The 16,720-nt window shown below is 41.7% G+C and overlaps 1 protein-coding gene across 2 annotated transcripts in view; it reads right to left on the bottom strand.

Annotated features, from left to right (window-relative positions):
- The window catches only part of LOC128439165 (protein kinase C-binding protein NELL1), a 190,411-nt gene that overhangs the window by 13,357 nt on the left and 160,334 nt on the right, over nucleotides 1-16,720 (bottom strand). For both annotated transcript variants that reach the window (XM_053421910.1, XM_053421911.1), the window contains one exon: nucleotides 8,194-8,289. In XM_053421910.1, coding sequence (XP_053277885.1) covers nucleotides 8,194-8,289 — 96 coding nt within the window. The remainder of the gene's footprint in view (nucleotides 1-8,193; nucleotides 8,290-16,720) is intronic.

The following is a 16,720-nucleotide window of genomic DNA, read 5'->3' on the forward strand; positions in this document are numbered from 1 at the left end:
AAATGAAAGCTTAAACTCACTGCAGCTCGCCACCGTATAAAATATTTCTATTTATAGATCAGAAGCTGTGAGAGCAATTTCCATTTTGCCATCAAAGCAACAACAACCACACGAAACGGGCTTCTGATGGAACACGTGTGTGTGTGTGCTGCTCCAGCTCAGGTAAAACCACAAACACACACACACAAACACACACATTTATCTGTGTCCAGATAAGAGGGAGACCCGGGTCGAGCCGTTTAGCAGCGTGTGTTGTGGCTGTGCTGGAGCACTGGTGCACTGTGGGTAATAAGACGTGGCGGCTGCTGGGAGGGCCGTCCTCCACCAGTCTCTCAGGATTAAAGGTGACTGGTGGCTGAGAGCCGCTGACCCCTTTCCACAAAGAGCACCGCTGGGTGGGGGGGGCAGGAGGCCATCGTCTTTAAACCATCTCAGTGCATCATCTATAGTGCATGGAGTGAGTGCACGCAGGGGGCGGGGCCAAATCTACCCCTGCTGGTTGAATAGTGGGGGACAGAAAAGGTTTCAGTGGTGGATGCATGGTAGGAAAGTGTTGTGTTAAAGTCTCCTGAGGAATCACGGCTGTGTGATGGTGCAACTGGTAATAAACCAGTGTCATCTTCCATTCCCTCTGAAGGCCGATTGAATGAATGTTACTTGCTCATTTAATACATCATATTATTGCTGTTTTACTCTTTTGTGAAACACTTTTTTCTTAAGTTAAGACAAGTGCTTAACAAATAAACAATATGACGATGCACCTAATATTGAAAAAGTGAAGCCCTAACTTAAATTTTATGTTGATTAATAATTTTCCACTGCATCAATAAAGCAAAGTGACTGATCACAACATGTTCAACCTCAAAGTGAGATTTGGCTTAGCAGTGATTTGGTTTGGTTTGTTTGTAAAAAGTAAGAAACATTTCCAGAAAAGACACAATCGACAATTAAACTTATTAAAATCACACAAGTCGATACGTGAATGTTTTCATCCTGCACCAGTGACAAGGACGTGATCCCATTCACGACACACAACCAAACCAGTTTGGTCCCAGTGAGGAATCATTGTGTCTTTTTGAAAAACTGGTAGATGAGATTTTGAGAATATTTTTTGTACTTTGTCCTTCATGTCGTACTCCATCAGGTATTGAGGCACAACAGACATATTATAATATTAAAATATAAAAATTAAATAACAGACGGCTCTTGGTCCCTTTGGAAACCGCAATGAAAAATAAGTGAGACTTGTATCTGATCAATTCAAACAATATATGGAATTCCCTTTGTGGCTCTTCTTTCATTGAGCGTATAGACAGTGAACCGAATTATGAAGAGCAATGAGCAGAAATTGAAAACGACAACTCTATGTTCTAATGGATTCATTTAACATTTCATGAGTGAAGATTCGTTTATCAGTTTTCACAGTTGAGAGAAATGTTTAGTGAAAATTGATTTAATCAGGAAGAAGAAACGTTTCTTCAATGTCCATCATACTTCAATGTTTAAAATGTCCTGAACCTCTGTGATGCTTCAGCAAACATAAAGACATGAATATGTTTAGGATTGTTTTAAACATGCGACACATAAAACAACAGGCCACAGCCTTCTTCAGAGCTTTAAGGTATTTTTGCTGTTTTTCTCTAATTTTCTCAGATTCTTTTGTCTGTGGAAATAAGATCAACACCACGTGGTTCTCTCCTTGTTTCCTGTTTCCTGTTTCCTCTCTCTCTGTGTTTGACTAGTGACTATGAAATTAAAAGACCTTACTTTCTGGTTGAAGGGCGAGCGTGAGGGCGATCAGCAGCCGTGACATGTGGGGCTGATGTTTATCACCCTGTGGATCTGAACAAGAGTGGGAGGCGTCTGTCTGTCTGAGATGTAGTAGTAATGATAATATTAATAGTAATGAAAATAATAAATGTAAAGACTAACTTTATTTATATGGCAATTATCTAGACAAGGTGACAGTGCTTGGGAATAAAATGTGAATAAAACAACAGAGCAAACAAGAAAAAAACAAAAGTAACAAAGATCATTTCAAGGGAAAATAATATAACCAATATCTATAAAGAAAACTGTTAAAAATCAGGTATAAAAAGGCTTTTAAATTAAAAAATAATTGGTTTAAAAAATGATTTAAAAGAACAAACTTCTCCTTGAAAAAACGCTCGTACAGGGAACTCGGTGATACTGTGACTTCTTTTCTGTTTCTCATCTAGTGGAGCAAAGTTTCAAACCACTAAGATATACATGAAATATGAAAGCCTCCTCCAGTCTCTCTCTCCTTCTTAAAGACTGCGGCTGATGAACCCAGTGCTTCCAGTGCCTGGTTAGAAACTGATGCTGGGAATGACCAGTTAATATGAAAGCATCTTCCACTACACACACTCTAAGTTCCACTCTCTCACTCCTTCTTAAAGACTGCGGCTGATGAACGGAGTGATTCCACTTCCTTAATGTTGAACTCTACAGCAAAGCACCACTTAAATCCCCCCCCCACCCCCCCCCCCCCCCCTTTTTTTTGTGAAGAATTCAGCCACCACAGCGATTTCCATTCAACTTAAATGAGCTCTTTATGAAACCTTAATGCTGGTGTGACATTTGAAGCCGAAATGTCCCAGAAACCAGCAGGACGTTCAGCTGAGGACTGAAGGAACATCAGCAGGGAAGTTTATCTCAACTTGTCCCTTTACCATTTGTCCCCCAGCAGCTTTGAGTCCTCCAGGTGAAGCTGCGTGGGACGGACCTGCATCACTCAGATGATCTCTGCAGAGTTTTCACATCAGTACAACAGCGGAGACACATTTAAAAAAAACTTAGAAAACCATTCCACCTGTATTCCACCTCTATTCCACCATCCCTCTTTCATTCAACGCTCATTAAAGCTCATCGACCTTGTCTGTATCTCATTGTTCCATTTGGCGCCCACACACACACGCACACACACACAGACACGCACACACATACGCACACCCATCACACACAGTTTTGTTTTTCATCAGTGAACTCATTAGCTTCCATATTAGCAGCTTTATGCGGCGCAGAGCTTTTATAAAATGACGCTGTTAGAATGAGCGAAGCAGGAAGGGAACAATAAACCTGCTCCTACAGATGCATCATTATTCTGATGTTCTCCGTGAACAACATTTAATTCTTCTTTGTACATTATAAGAGTCTTAAAGTCTGATTTCTGAAGATTTAGACACTTTAGTCCTGCTCGTTTTTCCTTTGACTTTTCCATTCCGAGAAACAGGAGCAAGATCCGAACTGAGTTTCTGTTGTCGTCCGTGCAGATGACGTGTGTGTCTGATGTTGGTGACATGTCACTTGGGCTTTAATCTGTGGTTTGAATGGAGAAAATGAATGAACCTGATATTTCATTTATTTCATTCCCACTGTCACTATCATTATGTTATTGTGGGAGTAGAATTAAGACGTTTACCTGTGATAATTCCGGGGGGGGGGGGGGGGTCAAGCAGTTGTTTGTGCCGCTCCAAGAGTACAAGCTGTGAGTTTTTGTACACAGAAGAGTACACACATTACAGTACTACTACCAGTACTCCACAGTGGTTCCAATAAGCCAAATCATCGTCAATTCGTCATGGAGGCAAAAGACTTTCCATCTCAGAAACCAGTAAAGCTTCTGGTTGAATGCCCGTGAATGGTTTGAAAGTCCCAACTGTCCCAAAAGAATAAAGTGAACCATAGTTCAGTTGGATCCAGACTGGGACCACTTCTTCTAGTGGAACTGAATTAGTGTGAAACATGGTCCGAGGCCCTTTTCACACCAGTTACTTTAATATGTGTCTTAAGGCTACTTCACCAGCTCAGCTCGGCTAGAAGTTTAGTCTTTAGGTCAATTCTTCTTCTCCTTTTGTCTCTTATGGTCTTTTTTCCTCACAGGATAAACAAAGTCCAAACTCGTCTTAATTGAGAAGTTTGTTCATTCATCATCCAAACTGGAAACGGTTCCTCCACTGGGGAGCATGCACGTGCTGGGAAACCCTCACAGAAGTCATCAGGGTTGGAATATATCGATCAAACCGGCGCTGACACTAGAGGTCACGACGACAACAATTAAGCGTCCTCCTCGTCCGAAGCCTTAAAGTTCGGTTCAAATTAAACGGCAATTAGTGGACGTGAGACCTGAGATAATTCACAAACACCTGAATCCACCGGGACGCTGCTGCTACTGGAGAGAAGGTGTTATTTAAAACTCCATCGCTCACCAGCCTAGTAAGACCTTTTCCTTTATACCCAATAAAAGCTTATTTCATTCACGCAGACACACACACACAGTCAATAATTCCTGTTGCTCAATAGTCGTGTAAAGATGTTTGTTAAATAGTGTGTGTGTGTTTGTAGGTGTGTGTGTGTGTGAGTGTGTGAACAGCCATTCATCCTCTCCGTCTGTGGCAGTGAAGTGGATAGGTGACTTTCTTGCGGTATGAGGTAAAATATGAGCACACACACACACACTTACACACACACACACACGCACACACACACACACACACAGACACACACACACACACTCCATCAATCTTTGTTACAGCCACAGGTAGGAAAGCAGCCAGACATCAGTTTCACAGTTCTCTCTGTCTCCCTCCATTAAAAGCTGCAAAACTAAAAAAAAAGTTCAGCTCCTGCTCCGGCTTCAGTCCCGAGGAGTTCCCCCCCGTCGGGTCATGTGACCACTCTGCGACGAATCGGACTTCTGAAAGATCTGCGACTTTTTTAGCTTAGTGAGGAGAAACGAGGATTAATCCACACGCAGTCGGGATGTTTCCGTCTAAGCTCTCCGGAGAATCCTCTGGTCCGCTGAGCTTTAATTACTCTTATCTCGACTCGGCTGAAACGACGAGTCATGTCTCACGTCTCACGTCTCGAGTCTCACGGTGCGTTTACAGTAATGTCTCCTCGGACAGGAGCAGTGACCGGGTTTGTTTGTTTGTTTGTTGCTGACAGTGTGTGAAGCGTAAACACAGAATGAACAGGCAGTCGACTACAGGAGACGATACAGGGACCACAGACTCAACAGCCGAGCACTGATGAGCAGACATCACACTCCAGCTCTCACTTTCATTTCACTTCTTGTGAGGCTTGATTTGGACATCGTTCGTTTTCATTTGTCTGTCTCTTTGCAGGATTACGCAAAAAGGACAGGACAGATTCAACGTGGTGGAAGGTGTGTGTGTGTGTGGGGGGGGGGGGGGGGCTACGGGCGACGATAGATAAAGTTTCTTTAAAATTGGGAGATTTGGTGTTTTCATGATTTACTCAAGAAACTAAAATGACTTCCACCAAAGTTCCCTTCATGCAACTGCATTTAAAATCACTAGAGCTTTTTCTGGATCTGCACCAAACTAAGCGTTCATATATCAGGGACATTAACAGGCCTGATTTTTTACATCTGGAGTCGTGAATTATTCTCTAAGAAATCAACAAACACCTTCGTGCAATGTTAAAGACTGTGGGAAGAAAAACCTGGATCTGAAATCCTTAATTGAGATCAAAATCAGTTGAGCAGGTTTTGCAACTGTAGATACAAATAGTGATGATACTCATAGACTCCTACATTATTATATATATCGGCTATTGTGGAAAATAATTGTCTATCGGACTAAATCCTTTTCAGAAATTAGATCAAAAGGATCCACCAGAGAAAGACTTGATTGACGTGAGAGAAGACGAGTAGATCCACTATGCTCCTTTTAATTTAGATGCTGTTCCATGCTGTTAACCTCCCACTGAGCTGAGGAGTGATGTGTTGGTGTCAGAGGACAGATGGAAGTGGAGACAGGAGACAGAGACACATTGTACATGAGAGACAGACGGCGAGAGACAGATCCACTCAGGTAGAGACAGGAAACACAACTATTTAAAACACGGGCCCTCGAGTCTTCAAGAGAATCTCCAGCATGTCGACACTATTTCACTAATTCATGACTGGAGTCAAATAACAAAACTACGGCAACTCTTGAGGGTATTTGTAATGTTTAATCTAGTGAATACATTACTCAGCTTTATTCAGAGATAATCCCAAGAAGTAGAGGAGCACTCGTTCTTAAATAACTTTCATGCCCGAGCCGCGGTGGAGAAAATATTCCTGTTGGATATAAATTCCATCTGCAGCACTGAGGGTTTCACACGTCACGTTAATTAAGTGATAGATATGTGATGGGAGGTTAATTAGCCCCTGGTTGATTGCCAGCTTTAATGAAACGTGTTACACAGCGATTTGCAACTGATTAACTCTCAAAACCTGAGAGTATTTTCTGAATTAAGCTAAAATTAGTATTAACACAACAAGTTCAGAAAGTGTGCGATTTAACAATGTTCCTGTTATCTAACGTTTGAGGAATGGAAATATACTTCTTCTTCTTAATTAACTGATGACTTTTTACTTATGATAACTGATCATCAGATGAAAATAGCGACAGAGGCAAACAAGTTGGGCGTATGTGTGAACTTCATCATGACAGCTATAAAAAAAACAGGAGTGCGACAATATGAAGCATCATTTCTAAGTGTTTCATTAATCATAAAGTATTTTTCTTTTAAATAATTTATCATTTGATGTGTTTTTAAACATCTAAAACATTAAAACTGAGCCGCATTTTATTCCATGAGAACAAATAATTTATTTAATCAATATTACACTTTATCAAGTAGTATATATGCTTTCTATCTATTTAAGATGTTTGATATAATGTTATAAGCTGGGTCAAGACTTAATTTACATAATTTAACATTGCTTTCTATGGTGTAGAAGACAAAGTACTTCGCTGAGGACGGCTTTGCTTGCTTGTATCCTCCATTTCTGCAGCATAACAACTTCAGCAGCTTTTGAGTGGCAATAGGTCAAAGTCATCGTGAGCGCCCCCTGCTGAGTCACGAGGCAAACTACTCCAGATGGTCTGCTGCCCTTCTAAACTGTTTTATTTCAGTTTGAATATGAACTTTGTCCCCGACGTTCAAATGGATTTTGAATTTAGAATAAAAAGTGACACAGACTGAATTGGTAGGGAAACGTTTTGTTAAATCGTTGAATAGGTTATCATAGACTCATAGACACACACAAACACACACACAAACACACACTAAACACACTCTTTATATCCTCTCCTCCCACTCTTCATTCACTAGCGTGTTATCCACAGGAAACACAACAGACTCGTGATGAAGAAAGGAAATGTATCACAGGGGCACTGCAGCAAAACACACGTGTACAATCTTCCTGTGCTCTACACGTTAACAGAAGCTTTTCAGGGGGGGGGGGGGGGGGGCAGCCGGGTGTCGCCACTGTCGTGTCTACACGTGGAGCTCATGTCACCAGTAATGTGCACATGTAAGTTCTCTCCTATCTTAGTGGGAGCTGTGGCAACACGCTGGGAACGGTCGACCTGCGAGAGCTGGTTGATCACTTCTGCAAAAGAACGAGGCCTCAGAGACAGGAGGTTTAATAACAGTGGAGAGAGGAGAGAAACGAGGGATGAAAAGAGGTTGATGAACGAGCAGAAAAGAAGACGAGGAGCGGAGGAAGAAGCAGGGGAAAGTGCTGAGAGTAGAAAAGGGGAAAAGGAGAGGAGAAGAAGATGGATGGAGGAGGAGAGAGGAGGAAAAGCACAAAAGAGTGGAGGAAGGTGGGGAAGAAACTGAAAGAGGAGAGAAAGGAGAGAGAGGAAGGGGGATATGGAAGGAAAATAGAGGAAGAGACGAGGGGATGGAGGGAGGAGGGAGGAGGGAGGAGGGAGGAGGGAGGAGGAGGCGAGTAGAGAAGAATTAGCTGTCGTTTTCTACAGCTCTCCTGGGATCCTCAATTGCTGCAGTGTCCAATTTAAACACAGGGCTTTAGAGATGGAGTGTGAGAGTGTGTGCGTTTGTGTGTGCGTTTGTGTGTGTGCGTTTGTGTGTGTGTGTGCGTAAGAGATATTGTAAGTTGGAGAGAGGGAGAGAAAAGAAGGGGAGAATAACAAAGGGCAGCTACCGAGGACTCAGATCAACCTGATGAGAATTCCTGTGATGTAATTTCGAATACTCGGTGTGTTCGTGTGTTTGTGTGTGTGCATGTGTGTGCGTGTTTGTTTGTGCTATATATATATAAATACACGAGGCTCCAGCTGTAATTACGAGTGACAGCCGAAACATGCAGGACCAGGTGAGAGGTCAAGTGAGGTCGGCAGGTCTTACCCGTCTCGCAGCGGCGTCCCGTGAATCCCGAGGGACAGACGCACGTGTTGGGGGACACACAGAGTCCTCCACTCCTGCATCCCTCTTCACAGAAGGCTGCAGAGAGAGAGAGAGAGAGAGAGAGAGAGAGAGAGAGAGAGAGAGAGAGAGAGAGAGAGAGAGAGAGAGAGAGAGAGAGACGTTAAAGGGACAAAGTGGTTCCCAGGACTATGATTAAAAACAGTGGAATAGTTCTGTGAGGAAAACTCTTCCTCTGTTAAATGTGGTTTTATTAATGAGTGTGTGTGTGTGTGTAGAGAAACACGACAAATGATTATCACAAGGCGTGAAATGGTCACACTGTGCATCTGAAAGACGCCTCTTGTTTCACTTTTACGACCCGACTCCACCTCGCACGGCGCTCAGAGCTGAAACCCGTCCTCCTTAAAATTCATTTTGCTTTATTGAAAGTGTCTCGTGTGAAATCCGTCTTCCAGGCGCTTGTCTTCCAGAGGACAGCGGCTCCACGGGGCTGTAAAAGTCAGGGTGGGTAAAAGTGTCTCGAGGGGACACAGGTAATAACGCTGCCTGCTCTTTCTTTTTTTTCTTTCTTCATTTTTTTAGAAGTTGTGCAGATAAATATCTTGAGAGAAGAAACAGAGACGAGATGACGCAACAGTGAAATATGCTTTTATGATATTCTCTGTTGCCTGGATACAAGAGATGCACTGTCATCAGGCTGCTGTGTCTGAATCGCTCACTAAATATATTCAACTATATTCAACGGGGCCATTTTGAAAATTAGTGAGAAACCGTGCGATATATACCATCATGCATTGCGCTCGGGGCATTCTGCTTCTTATTTAAAAGATCTAAACTATCGTGAGGATGACGACAAACAGGTTTATATTGTCACAGAAAGATTTTTATAGCGTATGTCTTTCATATTTCTGATTGTGTAGTTTATTTTGTTGAAGGACAGCACGAGAAGAATCTGTGATTTAGGAGGAAAGCTGCTTAACTCAGCAGAAACAAGTTCATTTCTACATTTAAACATGACTACAAGTACTAATACTAAGTATGAAATTAATATTTATATTTTCTTACAACAGACCACAGACTTTACCTTTACAAAGATGGACGACAGATCAACTCTTTCTACCGCTATTCAGAAATGAAGCCAAAATATCCAGGTGATTTTTCATCAAAACATCAAATAACCAATCTAAACTTAAGTTATCAGAAACACCTGAATATTACTGAACATCACTGTGATTAATCGTTATCACACAGATGTATTTTCAAGTGTTCGATATTTGTTTGTAAGAAAAGTTCTTAATTTCTCTTTTGATGCTACTGTGCAGACTCTGACTCCAAATATACAAGATGGCAGCATTTGTATCTATCTATAGCAAAAGAAGAATCTGTGAGTAAAAAGCAAAGCAGCTTAACTCAGCACAAACAAGTTCACTTCTACATTTAAACATGACTTTAAGTATTAATACTTAATATTAAGAATGAAATAAATAGTTATATTATCTTACAACAGACAACGACATCTCTACTCTTTCTAGCACTCTCCAGAAATGAATCAAAGCATGAAATAATCAATTGAAACCCAAAAATACTTAAATTAATCATATTCGTTTGTAAGCACAGTTGTTAATTTGAAATATCCTGATTGACGGCTGACACTGACTCACGATTGGTCGAATGTGTGAATCGGTCGCTACTGTGCAGACTCTGACTCCAAATATACAAGATGGCAGCATTTGTATCTATCTGGGCTTCATTTCTGGAGAGTGGAAGGAAATAGAAATGCATCATCCATCTTTATTTATCGTCCGTGGATTGACGAAACCCTGAGAAGTTGCATTTACACACAGAGAGAACTTCACTTGGAACAGTATATACAAATACTGGGTCTCCCTTAAATCTCAAAATAGTCAAATTCCATTAGACTTTCCCTTGAGATTCTGCTCCATGTTGACATTCCTGCACTTCTCTTCCAGCGGTGCTCTGTTGGATTCAGATGGTGACTGGGAGAGGCCTCTGAAGTTCACTGAACTCTTTGTAGTGTTCATGAAAACCAGTTCGACTTTTGCCTTTGAATTATGACGCATTAAGAAGCTGGAAGCAGCCATAAGAAGATCGTAAATCGTGGCCATAAAGGGATGAACACGGTCAGCAACAATACTCAGGCTGCGGCATTCAAACAATGATTTGTTGCCGGTGAAGAGCCCAAAATGTGCCGGGAAAATATTCTCCGCACCATTACACCCCCGTCTCCGGCACCATCAAAGTCACTGGGATCACATTTTACCTCTTTCACACGTCTGATGTGAAGCTCCTGACCTGTAGCTGCATGGTTTTACGCCACATAACTGGCTTATTGGATGATGGCATGAATAAGCATGTGTGTGTGTGTGTGTGTTCCTTGTGAATTTACATCAGCGTTATACAGGCATGTTATTATTCTTTAGCTATACTGAGAGGGAACATTCATTCTGTGGCCCACCACTAGAGGTCACTTGTGTGGATAAACACAGGACCTAAAGTCTCACCTATATAAAGACCTGGATCAACGAGAGTAATAATCCAATTTAATCCAATCTTTGAAAAGCTTGCGCCACCACAACTCCAAAAACGTGTATTAATGACGTTGAATTACACACTCGACCTGTAGGGGGAGCCCAAGTGCAGCCGAGAGTGAAGGTAGCATCGAGTCGCTTCAAATATGGTCAGAAGATCTGTCTCCTCGCCTGTTTCCTGGAAGCAGACTAGTCGTGAAAATGCTAGTGATTCGTTCTGAGGGTGTGATGCATCAATGCGTCTGAGATGAAGGAGGAGGAGGAGGAGGAGCAGGTTGAGGAGGACCGGAGGAGAGATGTCCTCCGAGGAACAAAAGGAGGAGCGAGGAGGCAGGCCAGAGAAAGTAGTTTCTCAGTGCTCAGAGCGAAGAAGAGGATTAAACCAGAAAAGAGGGCAGACTTAATTGAGCAACTTCATTAAAGAGAAATTACTTTAGTATTTCTGGGCTTAATTAATGACATGATTTGAAAGATGAGCCTTAATTGGTTCAAAAAATCTATTTATAGTCACATACATGAGAGGGTGAGTGTAATATATGTGACTGTGTGTAATATATAACTGTGTGTGTGTGTGTGTGTGTGTGTTTAATGTATGTGCCGCCGCTCGTCTCCCTTTTCTTTATGAATCCAAAGAACCATCATTTATCTGAATGAATTATCACTCTGGTGTTTGGAGGCAAAGAAGAAAACGGCTAAACACACAATCGGATGCATCAGTGCAATAAATAAAAAGCAGAGTCGGACGCCAGCAGCTATTAGAGCTATTAATCTGACTGGCTCCACTGTTAAAGAAGTTCTATCAGGCGCTCATTAGGAGCCTGATTGCCTCTGCGCTAATAAACCTCACATTTAAAAATGAATTACACTTATATTGACTCAATCTATCTCCAGCCCTAATTATCATTTCAGCACCATCAGCATAATGCCGCCTGCCTGTCGCGCTAATGACTCCCAGAGATGATGGGGATTCACTGGGAGTGGGCGTGGAAATGGTTTTGTGAAATCCAAATTTTTCAGTCAAAGCAGCTCGTTAACCGTTTCCTCACCGATTGATACCGAGGCAGATATTTACACTTGGTGACAGGGTTTCCCCAAATACTAGAAGACTATAAGAGAAAATAAAATATGCTGAGACTCGTGTAAATCTCCAAAGAGAAAATAAATCTCCAAAAACCTCAAATATAAGACGTCCACATTTTAGGAAAAGACACTGTTTGAGAAAAGTGAGACAGCAGTGTAACTATGGTCTTTTACACAGTGATACATTATGGATTATTTGCAGCCGTGTGTTGCCGATGTCTTTCAAAACTAATCAGGCTTTGGTCAGTCCAGTTTATTCTATAGTAATTTATTAATTTTTTTAATTTAAGATGGTCTTTTTGTCCCAATTCCTCTTCCTAGGTATGAAGTGAGTGTCCTCCTCCAAATGGAGCCATAAGGGACTAGGACTAGGACTAGGGTTGCAAAATTTCGGGAGTATTTAAAGCTGGAAACTTTCCATGGGAATTAATGGGAATTAACAGGAATAAACTGGAAATGTTGTGGGTAATTTATACTCACTGTATTTACTTTGTCATATACAGACATAATATATACACATTTTGTCTTTGGTCATAGGCTGATTTGAGCCCTGAGGAAATTTTGGGCACTTCACTATATGCTTCTGCATCTTTGTGTCATTCCTAACATATGTCTTTGCCCAGTAGTTGCAAATGTCTTTCCTTCTGCATTGCTTTGGGTGAAATGTCTCCAGCAGGACAGATGATAAGGAGAATCAGTTATTCAAACGTTAGCCCTGTCCATTGAAATGTCTTCCACCGCATTGAAAACATTGTAACATGAGCTGGGGAGGTTTACAGGCTTGTATCGACAGCGTGAATAGTGATTCTCCTGAAACGCTTGTCACAGCGATTAAATCATGTTTTAATTTGCTCATGGTTATAGTTATTTTGATGCAGTCGCCTATTGATTTGCTTCGTCAGTTCATAAAACATTCAGGAATTTACCCCTTTGTGTTCAGGCTGGTCCCGAATACACTATGGTTGAACGGACGAGGTAAGGAGACTAATAGGGCAAGTACAACTTTATGGATTTTTCTTTTTTACCACCAAAGAATGAGACTTAGGAGATGAAGTCTGTAAAATGTGTGCAGCCGCTATCAGAAAAAAAAATAATCACTTGAGAGGATCTAGAGTTAAAGAAGAATCAAATCCCAACACAGACCCTACAGAGAGTCGGTGGACCAGTTTCTCTTCTCCTGTGGTAACACTGGTTGTAGCTCTCTTTGTGACTCTGTAAAGGTCACATGCATTCATTAAAACCACAGAAAACCTGGAGCTGAGCTACTGCACAAAGAGCTGATCCCCTGTTTATCCAAAGGTTATATTGAACATGTCCTGTTGTCCACGTGGGAACAAGTACTTCCTCGGGCACTGGACAAAGAAAGAGTCGATAATAACATAGACCATCACATGTGTCTCCATCTCAGTGTCGTTCAGGGTGGGATATAACCTGAATTATCATTTTGCATATGAATTTCTTTTAAATATGATAAAACTGATCAGCACATTTTGCCTTGAGAAGCTGCTTTGACTCAATGCGACTAAACAATCAGGGCCAACCACTGAAATTCAGTTTCATCAGAAGAATGCAGCGATAGATGTTTGCAATTAATGTCTGATTATTAAACATCTGATTAATGTTTACATGCTTTCAGGTTACAGTGAAGTATTGAATCGTTTCATTAAGTTGTGTACTTGAAATTGCTTCGCTGGATATTCGGTGGATGTTCTCTACGTCTTGTTTTTTGGTGTTTTCAAAGACGACCTTGTTGTGTTGCTTTTACCTTCTCGAACAACATTATAAAGAGAATACAAATGTGAAGCTGCTGTGGAACAACCTCAGCTGAGAACATTCCATACTGGTATTTCACATCTTACACTGTCCTCCAGAAGATGAGCTGTATTCTGTTGCACCGGCCTCCACTGTTGTGACCAACTTCCTTTTTCCCACAGTTCTCTATCTTAATTATCTCAAACCTCCACAATCTCCATTTTAATATCACTAGTGAGCATCGCAACAGAACTTCAGCTCCTCCCTTCATCATTCCTCTCCTCTGTGGCCCCTCCCTCCATATTACATGTCCAGGACCCCTGCAGTGGAGGGAAATAGCCCGAGCTGAAGCCGTAAGGAAGAGGAAGCTCTGTCCTCCTTCACTTCAGTCCCCGTGACCTCCAGCTCAGCGCTCTCACTGCTTAACCGAGCCCGTTGCTGACTCCAGACTTCTCGAGACATGCTTATAAGTATAGATTTGCTATTTGAGTTTCCCATTACGTGCCCAGATTGCTTTCCAGTGGGTGGTGAGAGTGGAATCATTCCACTCTGGGCCGTGGCTAAGAGCCACATTCACGGTCGTTGGGCGTCCAAGGAGCCATCCCAGAATTAATATTGGCAATATCACAGAGCAAGACAATGGAAGGTCCACTCATTCAAGTGTAGGGAGGGGGGGGGGGGGGGGCTTTGCAATTCTATGATAGAATAGAAACGAGCTAATGATTAGCCTCCTGTGGAGAATAGCCCTGCTCAGGAACAAGCTGCGTTAACAGACTGTTAGCCTCCTGATAATGATCTCATCTCAAACCAGCTCAGCTTTGAATCTGACTTTCACATTATCTTTAGTCTTGACCAAAGCATCGACTACACACAACGTACAAACTGCAGCAATTTGTGCTTCGCTGTGATAGCACAAGCTTTAGATTCCAGTCCCAGGGGTGAGCCTCCATTCCTGTGAAAGATAAATCCCCCAGCCGTGTGGAGACGCTGAGACAGTCAGAAGAGTCCTTGAGGATCCGGGAGACGTCCTGAGAACATCAGTAATGAACCACTGGGCTTTTTCAAACACAGGCGGTGGATTAATCTCCAGAAGAAAAACAGATGCTTTCCACTGTGAGTCAAAAGAAAGGCTGAAAGATAAGAGGCACAAACTGGGGTTGGGTCAGTCATCGTGACAAACCTGCAGAGAGTTACCAGGCAGCTCAGAGCGGGGGGGGGGGGGGGCTCTCGATGCAGCTTTTGAAACACAAAAACTCTTCACATCAGTTGAATATATATATATATATATTTATATTTATGTTTCTGCAAATATATTCATCCTGGGGACTTTAGAGACAATCTCTTGTTTGAAGTCTCATTTTGTTTTGGTCTTAACATCACATCTAACGTCATCTTGCACCGATGGAATCTTTGTGAGTCTGCACAGTATCGATCAGGGGGAGGAGCCTCTGTAGTGAATTTCCCATTGATATAAGGGTTCAAATAATTGTGTGTCAGATGTTTTAACCTGTTTCTTATAACTAAAGAACAAAAAAATTGCCATGTGGTGATTGATGTGTGAACAAAAAGGACAGAAACAATCTTAGAGAAAAATGTATATGATGTTTTTCAGTTTTAATTTGGTCCACCTCCCATTCACTAATCTCCATGATAATATCAACTAAGTAAATAAACCATAAATTGTGACGGTATCTCTCATTATTATATTTTTCTCAGCAGGTGGCGACCAAAACTGAGTAATTACAGCTTCTTACATTCATTGTCTGTTCAGATGCGGATAATTCTGAATAAGTAATAACGTCAAATAATTGCCTATTCAAAATATGAACCATAACAACATTCCAGCGTCTGTCTGCTGTTTTGTTGCAGAGAAAAATAAATGATTCTATCTTTTGAACACAAGCAGGACGTCTCACAGATGCAGGTTGTCAGGAGGAGGGAGAGAATAGACAAAATAACACAGACCACACATTGTTCCTGAACACACCATGGACACCAGTAGATCTAATCGAATAACAGAGGGGCGGCCATGTTTCTTCTTTGTCTCTCTCTGTCCTGCCGACCTGATCTCGCTCTTCCTCTCTCTGCAGAGCATCTGTCTAACATCTGCACAGCTTCCTTGGTAATGAAGGAAAAGTCTTGCTTGCACAGAAGAGCTGAGGACATCAGAATCTCAGCGAGTGGAGCGATTGAGAACCAAATCCCTTCTACTCGTTCCAATCAGCCTCACTTGTGATGCATCAGAGTGGAGGCAGTTCACCCTTGGCTGTACTCTCTGCTCGGCATTTACTGAACATCACAGATAATGGCCTCACTTACAGGACAATAAGGACTGGAGCCAGGCGGTGGGCTTGGATTAAAGATGCATTAAGGAGGCTTTTTATTGCCATAATGTATCTGCAGAGGGTTGAAAGGGCGGTTGATCGATACTGCTGACACAGCGGCTCGAGCCGCCAGTTGGTTTTCTGAGGTTGTCTTGCTGTTGAATGCGGCTCCGCACATTTCAACCTGTTTAAGAATGAGCTAAAACTTATTACAGGAGTTTGTAGAGTTATACAAGGAACTCTTTATCCTATATGATGCTTTTTTCTTCTATTAACTGTCACCTGGTTGCACGTGGAGTGTGACTCACTGAACTCTGCATGAGGTGTTCCTGGGAATAGAATCTGTTCTTCCCCCCATTACACTTTAATCAGTTTGCTATATGGGAGGTACATTCATCGTGCAAGAAAAGAATAATGAATCATTTATGAATTTACATTGATGATACATTCAGTAAGGAGTCTTCTGACCAGGACAAAGTTTGGTCCCCTCTGGTTTCAACTGCGTTTCCTGATATAGTCTCAAATGTGGAAAACAAGCCGAACACATAATAACAACTATAACAACAATTATCTATCTATAATAATGTGTGTGGCTCAGGTATCTCGAGAATCATTTATGATTAAGGTTATGCCCCATTATGCCTAATGTCGCTAATTTGCCTCATACCTAAATTTATATCTATTGTATATCCTATATTGAAATTAACATCTCCACTTAATTTAGCATCTGTATGACAGGCCAAAAACACCAATAATATTTTTTTCATATAATTGGAAAAATTAATTCAGGCAGTAAGGGGT

The sequence above is a fragment of the Pleuronectes platessa genome, chromosome 1 (genome assembly GCF_947347685.1).
Source record: "Pleuronectes platessa chromosome 1, fPlePla1.1, whole genome shotgun sequence".
Classification (NCBI taxonomy): Eukaryota; Metazoa; Chordata; class Actinopteri; order Pleuronectiformes; family Pleuronectidae; genus Pleuronectes; species Pleuronectes platessa.